The following is an 18,298-nucleotide window of genomic DNA, read 5'->3' as shown; positions in this document are numbered from 1 at the left end:
TGTCTAGTGTAGCAGCCATTTACAAAATCTGGGTCTATAACTGGGTTTGGATCCTGAAAGATGCCTCTCCCCAGGAATTCAAGGCCATGAGAATTTCACTGAGTAAATGTCTGTCTCCAAGCTAAGTCCTGGCATCAAGTGGGAAATCTATGACCCAGTACTGCACAATTTCAACCCTTCTAACCTTATGCACTTACGTGGAGATGTCTCAGTTAAGAATGCAGTTTCTCTAGGATTTTTACATAACGAATGGAATGAGATAACTACCTTCAGAGAATCAGAGAATTCAGCACATACAAAATACTACTTAAATGAAGTATCAAAAAGTAATTCCTATTTTAAAGAGGTAAAATCACTTTCTCTAGGAAGCTGTTTCCGTTAGCATAAAGTGAGCCTAAGACTACTGCATTTTGATACCGGAAATCTCAGGTTAGAGGTTTAAATTAAGGAGTGTTGACTTTAGCTTAAATTGCTAAACTCTCCTTGAACACTCAGAAGTACAAAAAGAGCCACAAGAGAGAGGAGCTTGACAGCAATAAGCACCTCATCCTGGTGCTTGATCTCCATGTCCACTCTTCCCCACACTAAGTTACCCAAAAACGGAGTTCCTATGTTTAGTCCAAGACTGGTTTTGACAGGTAAGTGAAAGTAATGCCAGAATTTAGTCTTTAAGCAATTGCCTGTCCTCCCTCCTGGGGTAAGCTCTACAATAGAAGAATTGTGGCATGATCTTTCCAGCAGACAACATGCCTCTCCTATCCCAGCCACCTTTTCCCAGCTAGTCTGTGTAAACTTACCTGCATGAAGTAGCATGATTCCTGTGCAGAGAAATTATAGAAAATGGAAATATGCTGTCCTCAGGGAGTCATTCTCCCCTTACCACGTCATGTACAAAAGCTCTGAAGCGCACACATCCTGAAAGTGCTCTAACAAAACAACCACTCCAACAAGAATGAGCACCCAAGTATCTGTGTAATGCCTGTTATTCATATGAGCATGAAGGGGAGGCAGACAGAGGATTGTATATGACTTCACTATGATGGTTTCTTTACAGTTTGAATACGCATGCAATCACTTCTTTAGTACAAAGAGACAGCTGCTGTTAGAACTAAAACACAGTTTCCAATTAATAACCTACAGTGTTAACAGCATTTAAAGTAGAACTGTTGAGTGTTGCGGTACCTCTACTGGAGCAGTTGTCACTCCAAGCCCGCTGTTTTCAGAAAGCACAAAAGCACTGGCTACCCAGGACGTGATGGTATCAGGCACAGTGACTTCCATTGTGGTATCCGCGTCAGATCTGATGACAGAAGGACATAGCTGATTTTCAAAAGCATCCATTTACAGACATGAGTAAGAAAACATGAATGTTTAAAAAACATTAAAAATAAACCCTAAACCCTTGGCAGGAAAAGCTGTTGATTATCTGTTTTCCTTTTCCTAATCATTTAGAAATATTTGTGATGGGATCAAAATGATTAAAACATTTAAATTATTTTAAATTTCATAAATTGAAGGGAATTACATTTAATCACATTACGTTTAATCAAATTTTACAGATTTTGTAAAACAATCATAGAATCATAGAATATCCTGAGTTGGAAGGGACCCATAAGGATCATCGAGTCCAACTCCAACAATCCCCAGTGATAGCTCTTTCCCTAACTTCTTAGACGTGAAGGAATACAACATTTGTGCTTCACAACACAGGTCGGATTTCACCATCCCTTTGATAGTTTGAACTGTTCCTTGAACTAGGTACAGACAAGAACAGATGTCAGCTTCTGGGTCACAGTCTTCTCATGTACTGTAGAGAAGAACATTGAGTCTCCCTGTGAGTTAGCTCTCCATCTGTAAAAGGAAGATAATTCCTTTTGTCTCTAGGATTTTCACCTACTTTCTATTGAAACTGCAAGGCATTCTGCCAAGAATTGTCCTGTTGTGAAATGCCTCATTTGGTGGGCCTCCAATCTCACTTGTGGCCTCTAGATGGCAGTAGAATATAAATAATAACACATTTTAAGCAATATTTTTAAGCACCAATGCAAAATACTAAAACCTACAGAATAACAACAGCAAGAGTAAGTAAGTTTCCTTTTACTTCTAATTTTATACCTAGTTTTGGTATCGATCCAAAGCCAAGTCTCTGGAAAATGTGTCCTCACATAGGGAGTGCTGAAATCAAGAGGTCCATCTCTAGCTACTGGCATATCATCACCAAAACCATCCTCTATGGGTATCATTCCATCATCTACAAAACAAAAGGTATTGTCCTACCTACAAATGTCTATGCTTAAAAAAAAAAAAAAAAAAAGTGCTCACAGTATAATTTACAGCTTTATTACATATGTTAACACTACTCCATGACATCAGGAACTATTTTTTTGCCTTTTTTTAAATTTAGTTTTGTTTAATAAGTTTCACAAGAACATAAAGTTTCAACATGGCCCCTCCAGACTCCTTCTGCAACTGACATAATATGGCTACATATAATAAAATGACAAACCATTGCCATGTATATCAACTGGAACGACAATGAAAAACTCCATTTACCCTCAGCCCCTTGATGAGTAGGATCACTCAGGACAGCAGCAAATACCAAGTTCTAAAAATAGTAACTATATGAATTTTGCATGTTTTGAACCAGCAATGGTTTGCAAGGCTGGATGCAGCCTGCATGTACACTACAGTAAGACAACCTAACAGAGGCCCTAACCCATGAATTTCCTTTCCCACTCAATGCATTAGATTTGGTTACATTTATTTTTATTACTTACAAAAAAAATGGTCTTTATCCTCCTCAAGAATTGCATCAGTTGATACCCAAAGGCTGCATTTCTGGATAAAATTTATACAATATATCTCAATATAGGACATTCAGGACATCAGCAATGCTCGTCCTATTTTCTTTTTAAGAAAATAGAGTCACCATAATAAAGCAATTATAGACCCAAAGCAAGTAATGCCCAGGAACCAACAAAACTCAGGCTATCTGAATATTGCCTTAATGACAGAAAACTTTTTAAAAGGAAGACATTATCAAGCATAAGGCAAGCCATATTTATGGAAGTATAAACATATTTCTTTGCATTCATAGTATTTACATGTTGATAAATTTACAATTCAAAATCTGTTTAAGCGACAAAAGCTGTAGACTGTTGTCTACAGTCCCAAGCTTTAAAACGGGCATTGACAGCCTTTTCTTCTCGTAAGAGATGTCCAAACCACAAAGCAGAACCCTGCCACACCCAGAAAAACAGCATCTAAAAAATGAAAAAGGTACCTGAAAGACACCAAAAGAACCTCTGATCAGGGGGAAATACTGTGCGGTGTTGTATAAATTGAGTTCATGAAACACCTAGGACGAAAAAAAAAAAATCACCCAAACAGTAAATGCAAACACATTTTTTTCCAGAATTTTCACTGTTACAGATGCTAATTTATGGAGCTGTACCTCAAGCAGTAGCTCTGTTAAGTCTCACATAAAAGAGAAAGGAATCCATGATGAGATGAATGGGATTAGGCTGCGTTAATTAACATAATTAACAGATGAGTGACTGAGATTACATAAACCTATAATAGGACCCTACAGCCCACTGATACTTTATAGCACTTAGGCTAATATGTCACCTGGGCACTTTAGGAATGATAAATGAACTCTTTCAGCCTGTAGGTGCACCAGAGCTTCTGCAAGTAAAGGAAATTCAAACAGACGAATAATTAATTTCATTCCTCAAAAAATTATTTTTATTATTTTACGTTGCACATTATTAAGGAGCACAATGCACAAATCACGGGGAGTTTTTATAACTTTTTTTGTCTTCCCCAAAAGAATAAACTGTCAAGTGTTAACTGAGCAGTTTCTTGAATGGAAACCAAATGAAGTATTAGTTTGAATTAGAAATGCTGGGCTTATTACCTTGTAAGCCTTAGAGTCTTTTCTACCTTAGAGTCTTTTCTGCTCATGTAGATAAGCTACTTGCAGAAGTGGGGGAAAAAAAATTGCAGAATTAAGAAATACGAATTATGCCCACAGAACATTACTCATTCGGCATATAAGTTGTAATATTTACAAAAACATACATCTTTCACGCACGCAATTATGAAAACCTTTTTTCCCCATATACTCACGGAATCTTCTGTTATGTCACTACTTTCTCCTAGGAGCTTTGTACTTTTATCAACAACTGCAAGTCCAATTACTGATCCTGGGTCTGTTGTACTGATTTTGAGAGAGACTTTCTCAGATGGCTTGACCTTATCTTTGCTCCACGAAATTTTAATCTAAAAAAAAAAGTAAAAAAAAATAAAGTGACACTGGCTTAAATTATAACTGATATTTACAGTCAGCTAACAACTCTAAGGAAGCATTTTCTTAGTTGTCTATCATTAATAGTTACAGCTGATTTGCATTTCCTAGGACCTTTGAAAAACTACCACGGCATTCCTTCTGCTCTCTTGATCTTGCAGCTGATCACTTCCCTGGGCAGGACAGGATCCACAGTTATTTCAAACAACTCTTAGAATGTAAGTAGCCATCTCTTGAGCCACAACAATACACTGGTCTCTACAGCTAAGGGCAGTAAATGAAATTACTTCTCTATTTCTATCAATGTACATACAACACAGCATGTAATGCATTTCAGGAAAGGTATTTTTGGGAAAAATTCCATCCCTGAAAGATTCCAATGAAGTGTTCCACAGTGACATCAACATGGAAAAAGGGATTTATATAGTGGACGCATGTGCAAGGAATGAGGACATGAAGAGGCTAACACAGCATCTGTATGCCTTCCTACGGGGTAGTGAAGAGAGGAAGTGTCATTCATATGACCATTTGAGATGTCCCACAGCACAGTCCGGCCCTTCACTCCCTCCCCAGAAGGGGATAGGTCTCCACAGGACCTGTGTTCAAGACACTGTGTGTTCAAGGTATTGGGTATTCAAGGATATTAGCCTGGGACCAGTAGGTATTTGAGTATCTTGAACCCCATGTGGCCTTTAGGAGGATACTAAATGCCTACACTTCAGCAACTGAATCCTGATCCGACATATAAATACACGTATTTGGATGTCTGAATCTACAGCCCAGTCATATCTTTTCTCTGATAATCTGTGCAAAGGTATCTTCCGTGTACATTCAGTACAAAAATTACAGAGGAACAGCAAACACGCCAATGCTAGCAACATAAATGCAATTAGCAGCATGTGATGCACTGTAAATGGACATCCGTCTGATTCATGCAGAAAAATGGTTTGCTTCTGCTTAAAGCACACTGAGGCACTGCAGCTCTGTGTGTTTGACTTTACCAGTTCATTTACAGAAACAAGATGCCAGGCATAGCTACAAAGATTACAACGAAAGTAAGTTTCCACAGTATGAAATTAATTTCAGTGGCTAGTGCTCCAGCAAAGGAATGGAAAGAACTTGAAATTTTGAACCCTTTGAGATCAGTTCTTTCCTTGTCTGACATTTTTCACTAGCTAGTCTTCATAGCAAATACTAAATTCTTGTAATTTATCTTCTCAGTTTTTCATCCTCTCTACGTACACTATGACAGTATTTTTCATCTATAAACTACATTTAATTGAACTGGCATTTTCAAGGTCAGGCTTTACATCATTGCTGCAAAATATACTGCAATCATTTGTGAATGCTGCAATCAGTGGGAAGCTTTCTATTTGCTTCCAGAAGGCTGAACCAAACAGTTATGCTTTCCCACTAGAAATATCTTCCTGTCTCTACCCTAAAACTCCCAGGTTTCAACTAAATTATCTTACCTGTTTTCTGTTTATTTACATTTTTGGACACTGGTGCATAATAAGCTTAATGTACAAGTGTGTGTCTGCAGATCCTTTGCTATCTTGCCTCTCCACCTCCTTATTCTGTGTGATAACAACAGTCAGATCCTAAACATGGATGAGCTACGAAGAGTATATAACAGGCAACCATTTTGCACACAAGAATAAGACGAACAGTGTTGCCACTGATCTGTGATTATAAGTGTTAAATTTCCATGGGTAGGAAGAATTTCTACCCATTGCGAGTCCTTGGTTGGTCTCACCTGTAAAAAGTCACAGTGAGGCTTTTATTAGCCCAAAGGACCAAATCTCATCCTGGTAAGTAAGCTGGAAAATCAGTTCATTTCTGCCTATAATTGTTTTCTCAATCTTCAAGCTTTTTTGAGTTGAAGTATGCACAGTCCCAGTAAACACTGGCCACATTCACTAATGATACTGCCAAAAAAGCTGCCTCTGTGCTTCCACAAGGAAAACTAGGAGGACTCTCAGCTTGCAGAAGGAAGATCCTTCTGCAAGGTCTCCTCAAAGACGCTGCTGTGTGCATGGCTCCCTGTGGTTGCACCATGTACAATGGGACCACCACTTGGCTAGAGGAAAGTCTTTGTAAATGTTTGCAATTCCACACTTCAAGGACTTAGTTAGTATCTTTCTACTGTATTGTCCAGAGCAGTCTTTGGCTCAGTGATTGGCCAAACTATTATAAGCAAGAGGAGATGTCTGTCTGTTTACGGGGAACATGTAGGGCTACCAGAAATTTACACAGATACGAAATAGCCCTACATTTATAGCTGGGCCCTAACTGTACTGACATGATTAAAAGTCTTTCCAAACACTTGCACAAACCTCAGATTAGATCCACAAAGAGGATACACATTTACAGTCTTGCGATCTGAACTACTGGTTACCATGCAACAAAGACAGAAACATGGTCTCAGGCTCAGGTTCAGGATAGCTTACCTTGTTGTCCAAAACAGGCTGAACAGGGATAGTAAGAGCATCATTCACAACCGCTCCAAGCTCATCAACATAGAATACAAGTATGCATGCCAAAGGAGCCCAGGAATTTTCTGCTGTTAAACTGAATGTTTTTGCAGCCATTGTGCCAGAAGCCATAATTTGTTCCTTGGATAACACCTGAAAGTGAAAAATTAAACACTTCATCTGTTGGCATCTCAGTATGTCACAAGCTCTGCAATTCCTTCTACAAATAGCTGTTAAAAGAAGAGGTATATAGCTGTGATTTTTACTAACACTTGATTGACTAGTTCTACAAGACTTGGTATGGAATAAGGAGGTAACGTAATATTTAAATATTAGAAATAACTTTTTCCATTCCTTAATTCCCCTATCTCTACAGACAATAGTGAACTCTAACAATGACTGCACAGCATATTATGTGCTACAAGAACATAAAAATGCAACAGTAATACAACTGGATCATGCAGGTCATCTACAGCAACATTTGAGTCTGGATCAGGAATATAGTTTCGATGCAAATCTCCCAAGAACCCCTACTTGCTACATTTTGATTTTAACTTGGAGAGTGTGAATTTAGGCCCACTACCATACTGCAGACAAGGACAGGCATTCAGTTTACCTTACAGCCTACCTCAGAACATCTGCAGTGCAGACATCAAGCCCATAGCTTCAGCTTTTCACCCTAAACCTGCTCCTACTAGACCATAACATCTAGCAATGAAGACAGAGCCATGAAGGGCAGTTCCCTGCCTTTGACTGTATGGACCTCATTGCTTCCCTGGCTTACCAAATTGATTTTTCCCCCCCAACCACATTGACTAACCTCTTCCCTCCAATGGCTAAAAACTAATAAGGCCAGCTTATGCCTATTTGGTCTGACAAAATTTCTTCAGCTTAAATAGCTCTTTTTCACCTCCATATCTAGTTCTACCTAGTGAGACAACAAATAACTTTATAGTGAGACAACAAATAACTTAAATGTAACTAAGAAAGGCATTATTTGAACCAAACAACAGAAGTGTATATAGAAATGTGGTAGAAATTATAAATTCATAGATTTTACAGACAGATATATAAACACAAACACTGATATGTGGGTGAGGGTTGTAATTTTCCACCTTTTTGACTAGTGTTTTCAAAAAACTATTTAATTTACACTATTTAACTATTTAACTTGGTTGGGAAAACTATCTTGGGGATGCCTCAAAACCACCTTCATTTAAAAGCTAAAAAAAGTTTGCAAATCTCTTGCCTCAGACAACCAAGTAACAGATCAGACATTAATATTATTTCTAAAACAAAAGGTATGCCTCCAAACTTCATGCTTTAAAATCTTCTAGAGAGCTTTCCTACTTTAGAAAATAAAAAAGAATGCCTGCATTTCATATTGTCTTAAAGTTTTCCTTATTCAACTTGCTACTAAGGTCTCTGAAAAATAAAGAACTGCAGTTATCGTAATAATGAAGGCATAAACTGTGCACAAGTCACGCATGTGTTAAGGATGGGATGGGAGACTGCTGATGGTGTAATTAACCTTTCCATCTGGATACTGTAAGATATAGTACAGCAGGTGAGCCATTTAACCAAGCCATTTACTTTTAAAATGCATCTCCGTGAAGTTCCCTTGTTAACACTGCACCCTTCCCACTGGACCACTCATTTCTCAGCAGGCAGGTCTTCTCTTGGCCCTGTGCCTGCAGGCTGAGCCCTGTCAGCCCCACACCTGCAAACAAGCCCCCTGCTTCTCCCTACATCCACAGGATGTGCTGCCAAGCCCTGGCTTGGGCTTCTCCCAGGCACCCCTACTCTTCCCACCGCAGGTTCTCTGTACAGGAAGAGACAGCACAACTTGCACAGCTCCACCTTGCCCCACATACGCACAGGTAGATATAACCCAACACCCAAGCTAAAGATGCACTTCTCCCAGAGAGCATCTCCTCAGAGAGAGCCACAGGCGTTTCTGCCAGGTAGCAAAATGGGGCTCTCTTTTGAAAAAGGGCCATACCAGTGCACAAGGAAAGTTTAGGCCAACTCTTTCACAAAGCGCAATTGAAAAAAAAAAAAAAAAGGCTGAGTCTTTCTAGTGTTCAATCACATTCCACTTGAATGTTTCTCAAGCTGGTAAAAGTCATCTTGGATTGTCCACATAGGTAAAACCAGTAACTTACCATATAATGGAATTCTCTTATTGGTTTGTTGCTTGCAATATTTAGCTCAAAAGGTCTCCCAGCCTAGGAAGAGAATGTGATTGATACAGATGAGTATGGAAACAGGATGAGTAACTTGAATTGTTTTTATCTTAGAAAGTTTTGTCTCCGACTGTACCTTTATATCCTGGCTCTTTGTTTTAACCTGGAGATAAGTTTCTGTGGGGGAGCTGAAAACATCATAAACTCCTATGTCAGTTCTACTGTTGAGGAACTCTGCCTGTGAAACAATGTAAAACAAAGCTCTTAATAACAGCAAAATCTCTATGTTCATATATATGTTGCAGTTTATAACAGCATGGTACCCGTAATGGCAATACAGGACCACTTCTTGCTTTGGGTATCCGTTTCTTTTTTCCCTTGCTACCTTGGTGTACTTATTTAGATCACGTTTAGACAGAGTCCATCTCTAACAAGAATAAGTAAGGAATATGATAACAGATGGCTTACAGGCTGGTGCACATGGCAGGAACAGCATACCAGTAATCACAGCCTGCTCAGTTCTGTGTGTTGCTATTTCAAAACATCGTATTACAAAGCAATACCTGAACTCTCAGAGTTTTTGTATTAGATAAGATTGGAAACTCAATATCAACAATTCCATTTTCTGGGACTGTGTAGTTCAGGACATGGACTGTCTTGTTTCTCTCCTCTGTTGCCTCGTTCTCAAGGTGAGAAAGTGAAGAATGGTGAGAAAACAAGTCTGACTGTTGTGCAGTGATTGTGACAAGATTTTGTCTCTCTTCACTTGTCAGCTGGTTGCTATCAGAACGTGTCACCTTTAGCTAAAAACAAAAAGAAAAAATGTCCATCAAACAGGGTAAGACTAAAATCCACAACATGCAACATCTAACAATGAATTTGCACTTACATCATCATCCAAAAAAAAACCACCAAGGGCATTCTCATATTTGTCACACATCAGCAACTTTATTTTACTCCCTTGAGAGCACACTGCAGGTAGGCAAGTCAGCCAAAACCAAAAGTATTCATAATTCCACAGAGTTTTAAAAAAAAACAAACCCACAGGTGAAACAGAAAAGGTGACCTGCTTTGCCTTTCAGCTCTCTGAATTACAACTCTTCTTCTTAAAGTCCTTGTCTATAGAGAAAAATATCTATATCTAACCTACTACCTGAATACTTATTTTTATCAAAGGATAACCTAATATTACATCATGTGCAGGAGAACACATCAGACACACAGAGATGATACTGAGTCAGATGCCTTTATGGATTCGCCAAAAGAATTAAAGAAAAGACTGAAAACAGGCCCCAAATTGACACAAACCATAAATTCTTCACTCCAACTTCCATCAGTCAGCACTACAGCTTGTATCAACCCTTATTCCCATGAGCAAGCAGATTCTCACCCATAGTAAAACCATTCTCTCTCTGTATTTTATACTCCAAAAATTCAACCTCTACATTTAAAAACATTGAACTAATATTTCCCTTTTCTTTTTCATTTCAAAGGTCTGTCACCCCATTACCTCTCCTCCTCTGCAAGTATTTTCCTATACTCTGTACAGCACATAGACCTTCACCTCTTAGTAACAGCAGCAGCTGTTCCTCCATGCTCCTTTGGGAGCATAGTTGATATCTCCTCTGCTAGCTGCAGCATTGCTAAATGCCACAGCTCCCTCTCACTCAGCTCATCTTCAGAGGAGGAGGAAGCAGGTCAGAGCTGAAGTCAAACTAGGTTGCTGGCAAGGAAAATGAAAAGCACTAAAACCAAAGGCCCAAGCCAGCAGAAAGTTACAGCTTGACTCAATCTCTTCAAAAAGTGCATATTCAGCCTATTTTATTGGTATTTAGGGTTGATTTCTACATAGCAAAGGCTCTGGTTGTCTTCAAGAACTATGAAGTCTATTCCCCTCTTCAAGCAAAACACAGTGATGCAATATGCAACCTCTGTTAAATGGAGAAATGCTGAACGCAGACCAGGAGAGCATGAAGAATATGAAATGCTTCTGAAAGAACTGTAGATGGTGTGAAAAAAACAGAACAGAATGCAAAGAAGAGGCACTTTCATTTCAAAGCAATGTGGTTTTACAAGTTTTACTTAATTTTGTAACAACTGGTTAGGTTTTTAATATATATATGTATATATAATTCACATTTATAAATATATATATACATTTTATATACAAATATTAGGAGAGTTGGGACTGAATAACTACTAAAACACAGTCAACTAATGGAAAACACCAGCTAGAAACTGAAAAGATTTCTCTTGTGAATTCCAACAAGCTGCATTTAAATATATCCTGCTAAACACTACCTCATTCCCTGTTCTTTTATCCTTTGCTACTCTCAGCTTAGTATTTCCTGATATGTATCATGAAAAGGAGGTAATTTGAGAACAAATTTGCAAATTACATTTAAAAGTCTGAGGCAAATTTTGGTATCTAAGCAAAAATACAGAAGAAAGAGTCACACTTGTTTATGTACAAATCATAAAGAATCAAAAGAACTTACAGTAGCGATGAAATTCAGAGAAGGTTTAATAACTCTAGAATAGTCCACAAATTCAATAAAATAGTCACTTTGTTTTGGAAATATGACGGTACTTGAATTTTGGGAGATTCCTGTTGAATAATTGTATGCATTTAGACAAGTTTATAACATACATGTTCCTTTAGCAGCAATATCATTTATTGTCAATGATATTTAGATAATTCTATCATTTTTTTCACTGTTTCCTCTCTTATTGCTCTCTATCCTTCCAGCTAAGAACCAGTGCAAAGGTGATATACATACTGGTACTATCACCCATGATAATAAATAAGCCATACCACGCCATGCCATAATTCATCCATACTATTTCAGAATGACAAAAGGAAGGATCTTAAGAATCCCAAATCAGCCAACATCACCTTACTGAGCTTTCTACTGGAAGTCTGTAACAAAACTGAGTTTCTGGAACAGGTGGAAGTTTTTTACAATTTTTTTCTTCTAATATGCAAGGTGCAACATAACAGGAGCTCACAAGATAGCTCAGTTTGTAAATCAGGCTTTCTAGAAGAGGGTTAGAAATACAGTGGGCAACACATGGCCAGAGAACTCTTTCTACTGATGTGGTTTACAAGCAAACAAGTAACATAAGTTTATGTCTAAACTCAAGTTTGTAAGACAACCTAATGCTAGTAATCCATAATGCCTGCTCTTCTCATCAAAAGTGATCAGTCATTGGCTTTAAGCCCCCATTTGAACAAATCCTTTGGTAACTTAATAAATCATATAGCGCAGAACTATATACAGCTGAATTAACAGCTGGTTAAACTATTTAATATCTAGGCAAGAGACAGTTTATAAAGTATTTATAACAGTTTATACAGTTTATAACAGTTTATACAGTTTTAACAGTAATATATTTGGATGTGACAGGTTCATATTTCCTTCAGCACATGATACTTCGCTAGTACTTCTAAGCCCCTCTGCATACCACTAAGCCCTTCCAGCATGATCTGCTCTTTGGATTTCTCTTGGAAGACCTCATGCAACAACATACCTGTGAGTGTCTCAGTGACCACAGCGATAATTTCTATTGGCTCTGTGTAATCGTCATCACCACGGTGCCACAACTGATCGTCATTCAAGTCTTTCAACAAAAGTTTGTTACAAGTAACATTCACAGATCCATTTATCTACAGTGTGGAAAAAAAATGTGTACATATAAATAAAATTATACACTTCTACATTGCCAAAGCACTAGTGTCTATGCTTTACAGAAAAAGACAATGAACAGGACGGTGCCTGAGGGAGGATATACTCTACCCAAATTCCCAGAGCTCAGTTTCTGTAGGCTAAGTGCTGCTGAAGGCCTGAAGTGAGCCGGAAACGACAGACACTATTTAGCTGAAGCTGTTTTTAACATACTCCACAGCTTAAAATTAAATTTTGCAGAAGGATGCCGTGAATCTCTCAGAATTTGTAAGTCTTCATATCAAAACTGTACGTCTTCTTACACGTCGTGCTCCAGCTCATCTCTAGCACAGCAACTCCAATACAATTACTAGGTAATTAGTAAGCAAAATGCTTTAGTCTCTGCCATACTAGAGTCCCACCTGGACAATTGCAGTGGTCTCTTCTGGCCCTATAATGCATGGTTGAGTGTGCAACGGCACACGTGGCACCAGAAAACATTCCTGGGCACTGGCCTTCCGTCACCTACACTGCTACAAGGGCTTCAGGAATGTTTTTCTACTTGGGCCAGCGAGTGCTCTCCAAAACAACTTCCAGGCACAGTTCAAGGGACTACAGCGGCCAACTATCATTCCCTACAGGCAGTCTGAATGTAGCCACTTTGTACTAGAAAATAAAGAGAGTATAACACTATTCATGCAAGTCACTCCAGAGACTATGCCAGCAGAACTCAGCACTTGAGAATGGTCCCAAGCATACTTAACCTACAAAAGCAGACAGAGCCTTAGAGTCTACAACACTACTAAGAAAAAACTCACCTCCAATGTTTTTGTTATGTTCCTCTTGTTTTTCCAGTAAGAGACAGGCAGGCAGGTGACTGTTACAGTTCCCTTCACTGGCTTTCCATATGTATACCTGAAACACACCAATCAAAGTCAAACAGTGCACCATCTCAAGAGCTTGGGCTCTCGAAGAGCTTTTAAGGCAAAAGGTTCAGCTAAAACATTTTTTCCTCAGTTTTGAATATGACCAGAATGTATTCGTACTTTGAACCATGAAGTCTTCAGCACTGAGACCAGTTTATTGGCACTAAAGTCAGAAGCCCAAAACCTAGAGAACATATATAAAAGTCAGAAGTACTGCCCTTTCCTGCACATGAACTCTAGGAGTTTATTACTATTATTAGGGGCTTTAGAATACAGGCAAATTAACCATGTTATGCTAAGCTGGAAGCAAGTTACTGAACAGAATGCCAATGTAGCATCATAATTAACACGCAGTAGAGTGAAAATGGGAGGTGGGAAGTGCAAGTGTTATGTTTCCCAAATGCTGCTTGTACAAAGTGAGAGCTTTCAAGATATTTATATTCAAATTATTTAATAATCACAGTGCAAAAAAAATCATGGCATTACTGGTCAGCAAACACAATCAGCAGCTGTAGCTAACTTGTAAATTGTAACATACTTCTTAGAATGCCATTACCAATCTGTAATCTGTGAGTAGTAATAAACTAAAAATTTTGCTCAAATGTTTCTAAGCTATATGTAAGAGAAATCATTACATTCAGACCTTACAGAACAGACAAAGGGGAGAAAAAAAAATCATTCTAATCCAACAGAACTATTACATTCAGATATGATAACTAAGTACTTTAAATCAGTATGGATTTGATTGGCAGCCACTTAAGCAATGTCAAAGCTGAAAAGCAGAGGAAAAGAATAATCAAACAGTATAGTTACAGGAAAAATGCAAAATGCTGACCACACCGTCTTGTACTTGAGCTGCAGTCTTTTCGAGCTGACCTAATTACAGTAAGAAGCTGCCATTAAGCCTGAAATGATACTGTCATTTGGTAGCATCCTGTAGTTAATCTAATAGCAGTCCAGAGACGAGAAGGGAAAAAGATTTTACGACATCTACAAGCTTAAAGGACATGAAAAGTCCTTGTATACAGAGACAGTATGCCTACAAAAAGTCAGTAGGAATGAACTCATTCCTTATAATTAATTATGACATATCAGTAAAACTTTGGCACTGCTGGGATTCAGTCTCAGACAATTCACTGGTGTCCAAGTCTGGACTTATTGCAGCAGATAGGTACACTTTCAAATATCTTATGAGAGCTTAACAAAGGAGATAAGTATCCTCTGGCAAACCAAAGCAACTTAGGAAACAGAATTCACATTGGCATATGCTACACTCCAAAAGTAGCACAGAATGGGGGGATCCGCTTTTTTTTTTTTCAATTGCACCTTATCACCTTATGAGAAACCTATATGGTTTATAGTATCAGGTTACATTGCCTCTCAGAAAGGAAGCTTTTTCCCAAATGTTTAACTGTTCCAGCTAAATAGCTTGCTAATCAATCATATCTGTATTTCACTTAAAAGTACCTGTTTAGAAAGCATGCATTTTTATGGAATTAAATAGCTCCAGAAAGACCTTTTCTTTCAGGTCCTCTTGAATGGGTTTATCAAATAGCTTTACTTGGCTCTCATCTTCCCAAAATAAAACTAATTTCCCTTTAAGATTAAAAAATAAAATACAATTTTTACAGCAGTTTACAATGAAGTCTAGTAGTCTACAGTGAAGTCTCTTCTGAACTGCTCAAGAGTTTTTAATTCTTCAGCTATTTATAGGTATAGGTCTTTTGTTAGCTGGTAGAAGCCTGTACTTCAAATCAACGATGTTGACAAACTGGAACAAGAAAGATTCAAATAGAAGCTTGAATAATTTTCCAATTGGTCTAATAAAACATAGTTACTCTACGTACAGACCTTGATGTGCTAAGTTGGAGAGCACCATAAAAGAGCCATATTAACAACAAAAAAGTCTCAGAACATACATTATAAGCAGAAGACTCATGAAACTTTATGAATAAGGCAGATGAAAATATTTTGGCTGTAGTCTAGAAATAACTACACCCAACCAAAAAGGTGCAACTAAGAGTCTGAAGATCTATCCAACACTGCTACACAAAAATACAGTGACTAAAAATGTAAGGTAGACAGCTACTTTAGATTAGAAGGTGATTTGTTAGCATTCTAAATATAAGTTTTTGCTTTCAAATTTACAGATACACAATAATTATCTCAACAGTATGGGTGACAATGGTAACAATGTTTTACTTACTTTGCAGTGACAATACCACTTATATCTTCTTCTCTCAAAGAGTAGTATAATGGTGTTGTTATCATAACATCAAATTTTGGTAAAACTAAAAAGAAAATTACAGGAAGTGTTAAATTCACATAAAAATAATATTTATTTTTTTCTTAAAGTAAAAAGGGTAGAACATGTGGAATATAAGGTAAGATACACTTTTATCCCAAACTGATGCATGCCTCATTCTAAGACTTTCTGTCAAAAGGAGGACACCAAGCATCACAAGAGCAGCCTGTGCACAAACTTGTGTGGCTGAAGTATAAAATGTTCATTTCTCCTTCATCACAGCAAGCTTGTAGGGGAAACTGTACACGTTCATCCTATTCAGCCTTAACAGAATAATCAGCAAGCTTTGTGACCAGATATTATACAGATGTTTTGGGATGAACACATTGCTTGCAAGATCCTGGTAAAACAAGGACAACTGCATCTCAGAGGCTTAAGATAAGTATTTTCAAGATTGCATAACATCCAGACACCACAGCAGTAGGTCATAATAGCTAGCAGAGATAAACAGGGCAACTGATAAGATGATGTTTTTTCTCAGGACAGACAGTCAGTCTCAGAGAAGCAGATTTGAAAAGTAAAATTTCTAGGAGTATTCAAAAGATTTGTGTTAGCCAAGGGAAGCTAGACTCCAAACTCTAAATTAATGGGGACTCCATTACCCATTCTGGTCACTACTTAACGCCCTTATGTAACACTTACCATATTCCATCACTTTAAATTTCTGATAATGAACTTGACCCTATTGAAAAAAAATGTAAGAACATATATACAATTGTGGTTAGATTAGCAAATGTAATGTATCTTTTAGTCCCAACCCCCCCACATTCAAGTTAAATTACAATTGCTGAAATGATGTAACTTCAAATTATAGCTCAACCATCATCACCTCCTGTTACAGAGTTCCTGTAAGTACCAGTTGTAGGTATTTGCACCACGGAAGGATGCAGGAAGCTCACATACAGCAGATTCTAAGTGTATATATAATGAAGACCTCAGAGAGCTTCCAGTCTGTAGACATCTACATACGGCTGGTTTCTGTATAAAAAACAAATATCTGAGCCAGATAGCTTAGAACAACCTAGCGTAAGTACTTACAGTAATCAAGATGAACCACAACAAACGCACCAGCAGTATCTCTACAAGCTCATTCAAAATTAACTCAGGTATGTCTGTGCAAAAGGGAAGCCCTTGCAGTCTATCCAGAGGACCACACCATTTCAAAATCATGTATAATCTTAAGGGTCTTCATTTACTCAAGAATTAGTAACGTTTATAGTCTACGGTGTATACTTACTTCAGCAGAGATTACCTTGGGTTTTATCTTCCTGTCTTTTATTTGTTGGTTAAAAATCAATGGAAGAAATAAGCAATCGTACAGAATATCAAGTTTCTTGTGTTCTCTTCTATTTTCCTGTTTATTTATTTATTTCCTGATTTTCCTCAGAATACCTGAAAGCCTACTCCAGCATATTTTTCAGATTTGGTACCTTAGGCCATATATTGCACATTTTTGGAAAATTAATTTTAGGTTTTTTTCCTCCCCCTACTCTCTTAACATTAAAATAAAATAAAATAAAATAAAATAAAATAAAATAAAATAAAAGCAGCTTTTTTGTTCTTTGGTACAACAACAGTTGACCCAAAAAGTCATGGTACTGAGCCACATTAATTTTGCTTTCTGCTTTCTTACTCAATTGTTCTTCCCTGCTAGGGTGTGAGTAATTCTGACCAAGCACGCAAGTCCTTTGTCTGCAGACATACAACCCTTATTCCACAATTTTTTTACAGCATCATGTCAGAAGCTGCCATCAGTAAGGGAATGGCATGAAGTGCCTGGAACTGCAGCTCTGAATCTCAGCTGCTCCGCTTGACACCAGGATTACACTGGAGCAATGACCAAATACTCTCACAAGGCTTTTATTAATCACTAATAAACCAGACTGTGCCTCACTTCACCATATGGGAAACGTTAACACATTCTTTTGTGATAAACAATGTATCAATGACATAAACAAAGACTAAAAGAGTTGCTAGCATAATACATCTTGTGCCCATATCTTGCTAACCTTTTGATATTCTCAGTTCCAATAAACACATGATGTTGTCAACAGAAAAAATATTATATAAGAACAGAAATACTTCTCAAGAGTTTTATTTGAGGAAAAAAAAAAAAACAGATATGTTACTTATGAAACGTTCGTGCCAACCTTCATCTGAAAATGTGAAATGATACAAGGATTTGGTACACATGTATATTTTTAGAAGTTTGGCTTTAAAATAACAGTAATTAAAAAATAATAATCCAAGAACACTGTTTTGCCGTGTCCACAAATCTCACAAGTTAGCTGACAACATTTTTTTGCCTGGTTCGGAAGGAGCCGACTTGAATGGTCTCCCCAGCAGCCCCCTCGGGTGCCTGCACGGAAGGGCAGGCAGCAACTGTCCCCATGACCAGAGGAGCTCCTGTGTTGGGATGGGGCGTTTGGAGGA

General features: G+C 37.8%; 1 protein-coding gene across 1 annotated transcript in view; it reads right to left on the bottom strand.

The window, feature by feature from the left end:
- The window catches only part of CD109 (CD109 molecule), an 85,155-nt gene that overhangs the window by 38,787 nt on the left and 28,070 nt on the right, over positions 1-18,298 (bottom strand). The window contains exons 6-19 of the mRNA XM_083831473.1: positions 16,508-16,547; positions 15,767-15,851; positions 13,453-13,549; positions 12,501-12,636; positions 11,468-11,577; positions 9,533-9,772; positions 9,106-9,207; positions 8,949-9,011; positions 6,760-6,936; positions 4,132-4,284; positions 3,284-3,358; positions 2,778-2,838; positions 2,116-2,251; positions 1,183-1,300 (exon numbers count right to left, since the gene is read on the bottom strand). Of these exons, the coding sequence (XP_083687599.1) occupies positions 1,183-1,300; positions 2,116-2,251; positions 2,778-2,838; positions 3,284-3,358; positions 4,132-4,284; positions 6,760-6,936; positions 8,949-9,011; positions 9,106-9,207; positions 9,533-9,772; positions 11,468-11,577; positions 12,501-12,636; positions 13,453-13,549; positions 15,767-15,851; positions 16,508-16,547 (1,593 nt within the window). The remainder of the gene's footprint in view (positions 1-1,182; positions 1,301-2,115; positions 2,252-2,777; positions 2,839-3,283; positions 3,359-4,131; positions 4,285-6,759; positions 6,937-8,948; positions 9,012-9,105; positions 9,208-9,532; positions 9,773-11,467; positions 11,578-12,500; positions 12,637-13,452; positions 13,550-15,766; positions 15,852-16,507; positions 16,548-18,298) is intronic.

This window comes from Anser anser, assembly GCF_964211835.1.
Source record: "Anser anser genome assembly, chromosome: 3".
In the NCBI taxonomy this organism is placed as follows: Eukaryota; Metazoa; Chordata; class Aves; order Anseriformes; family Anatidae; genus Anser; species Anser anser.
This window is presented reverse-complemented; position numbering and strand designations above follow the sequence as displayed.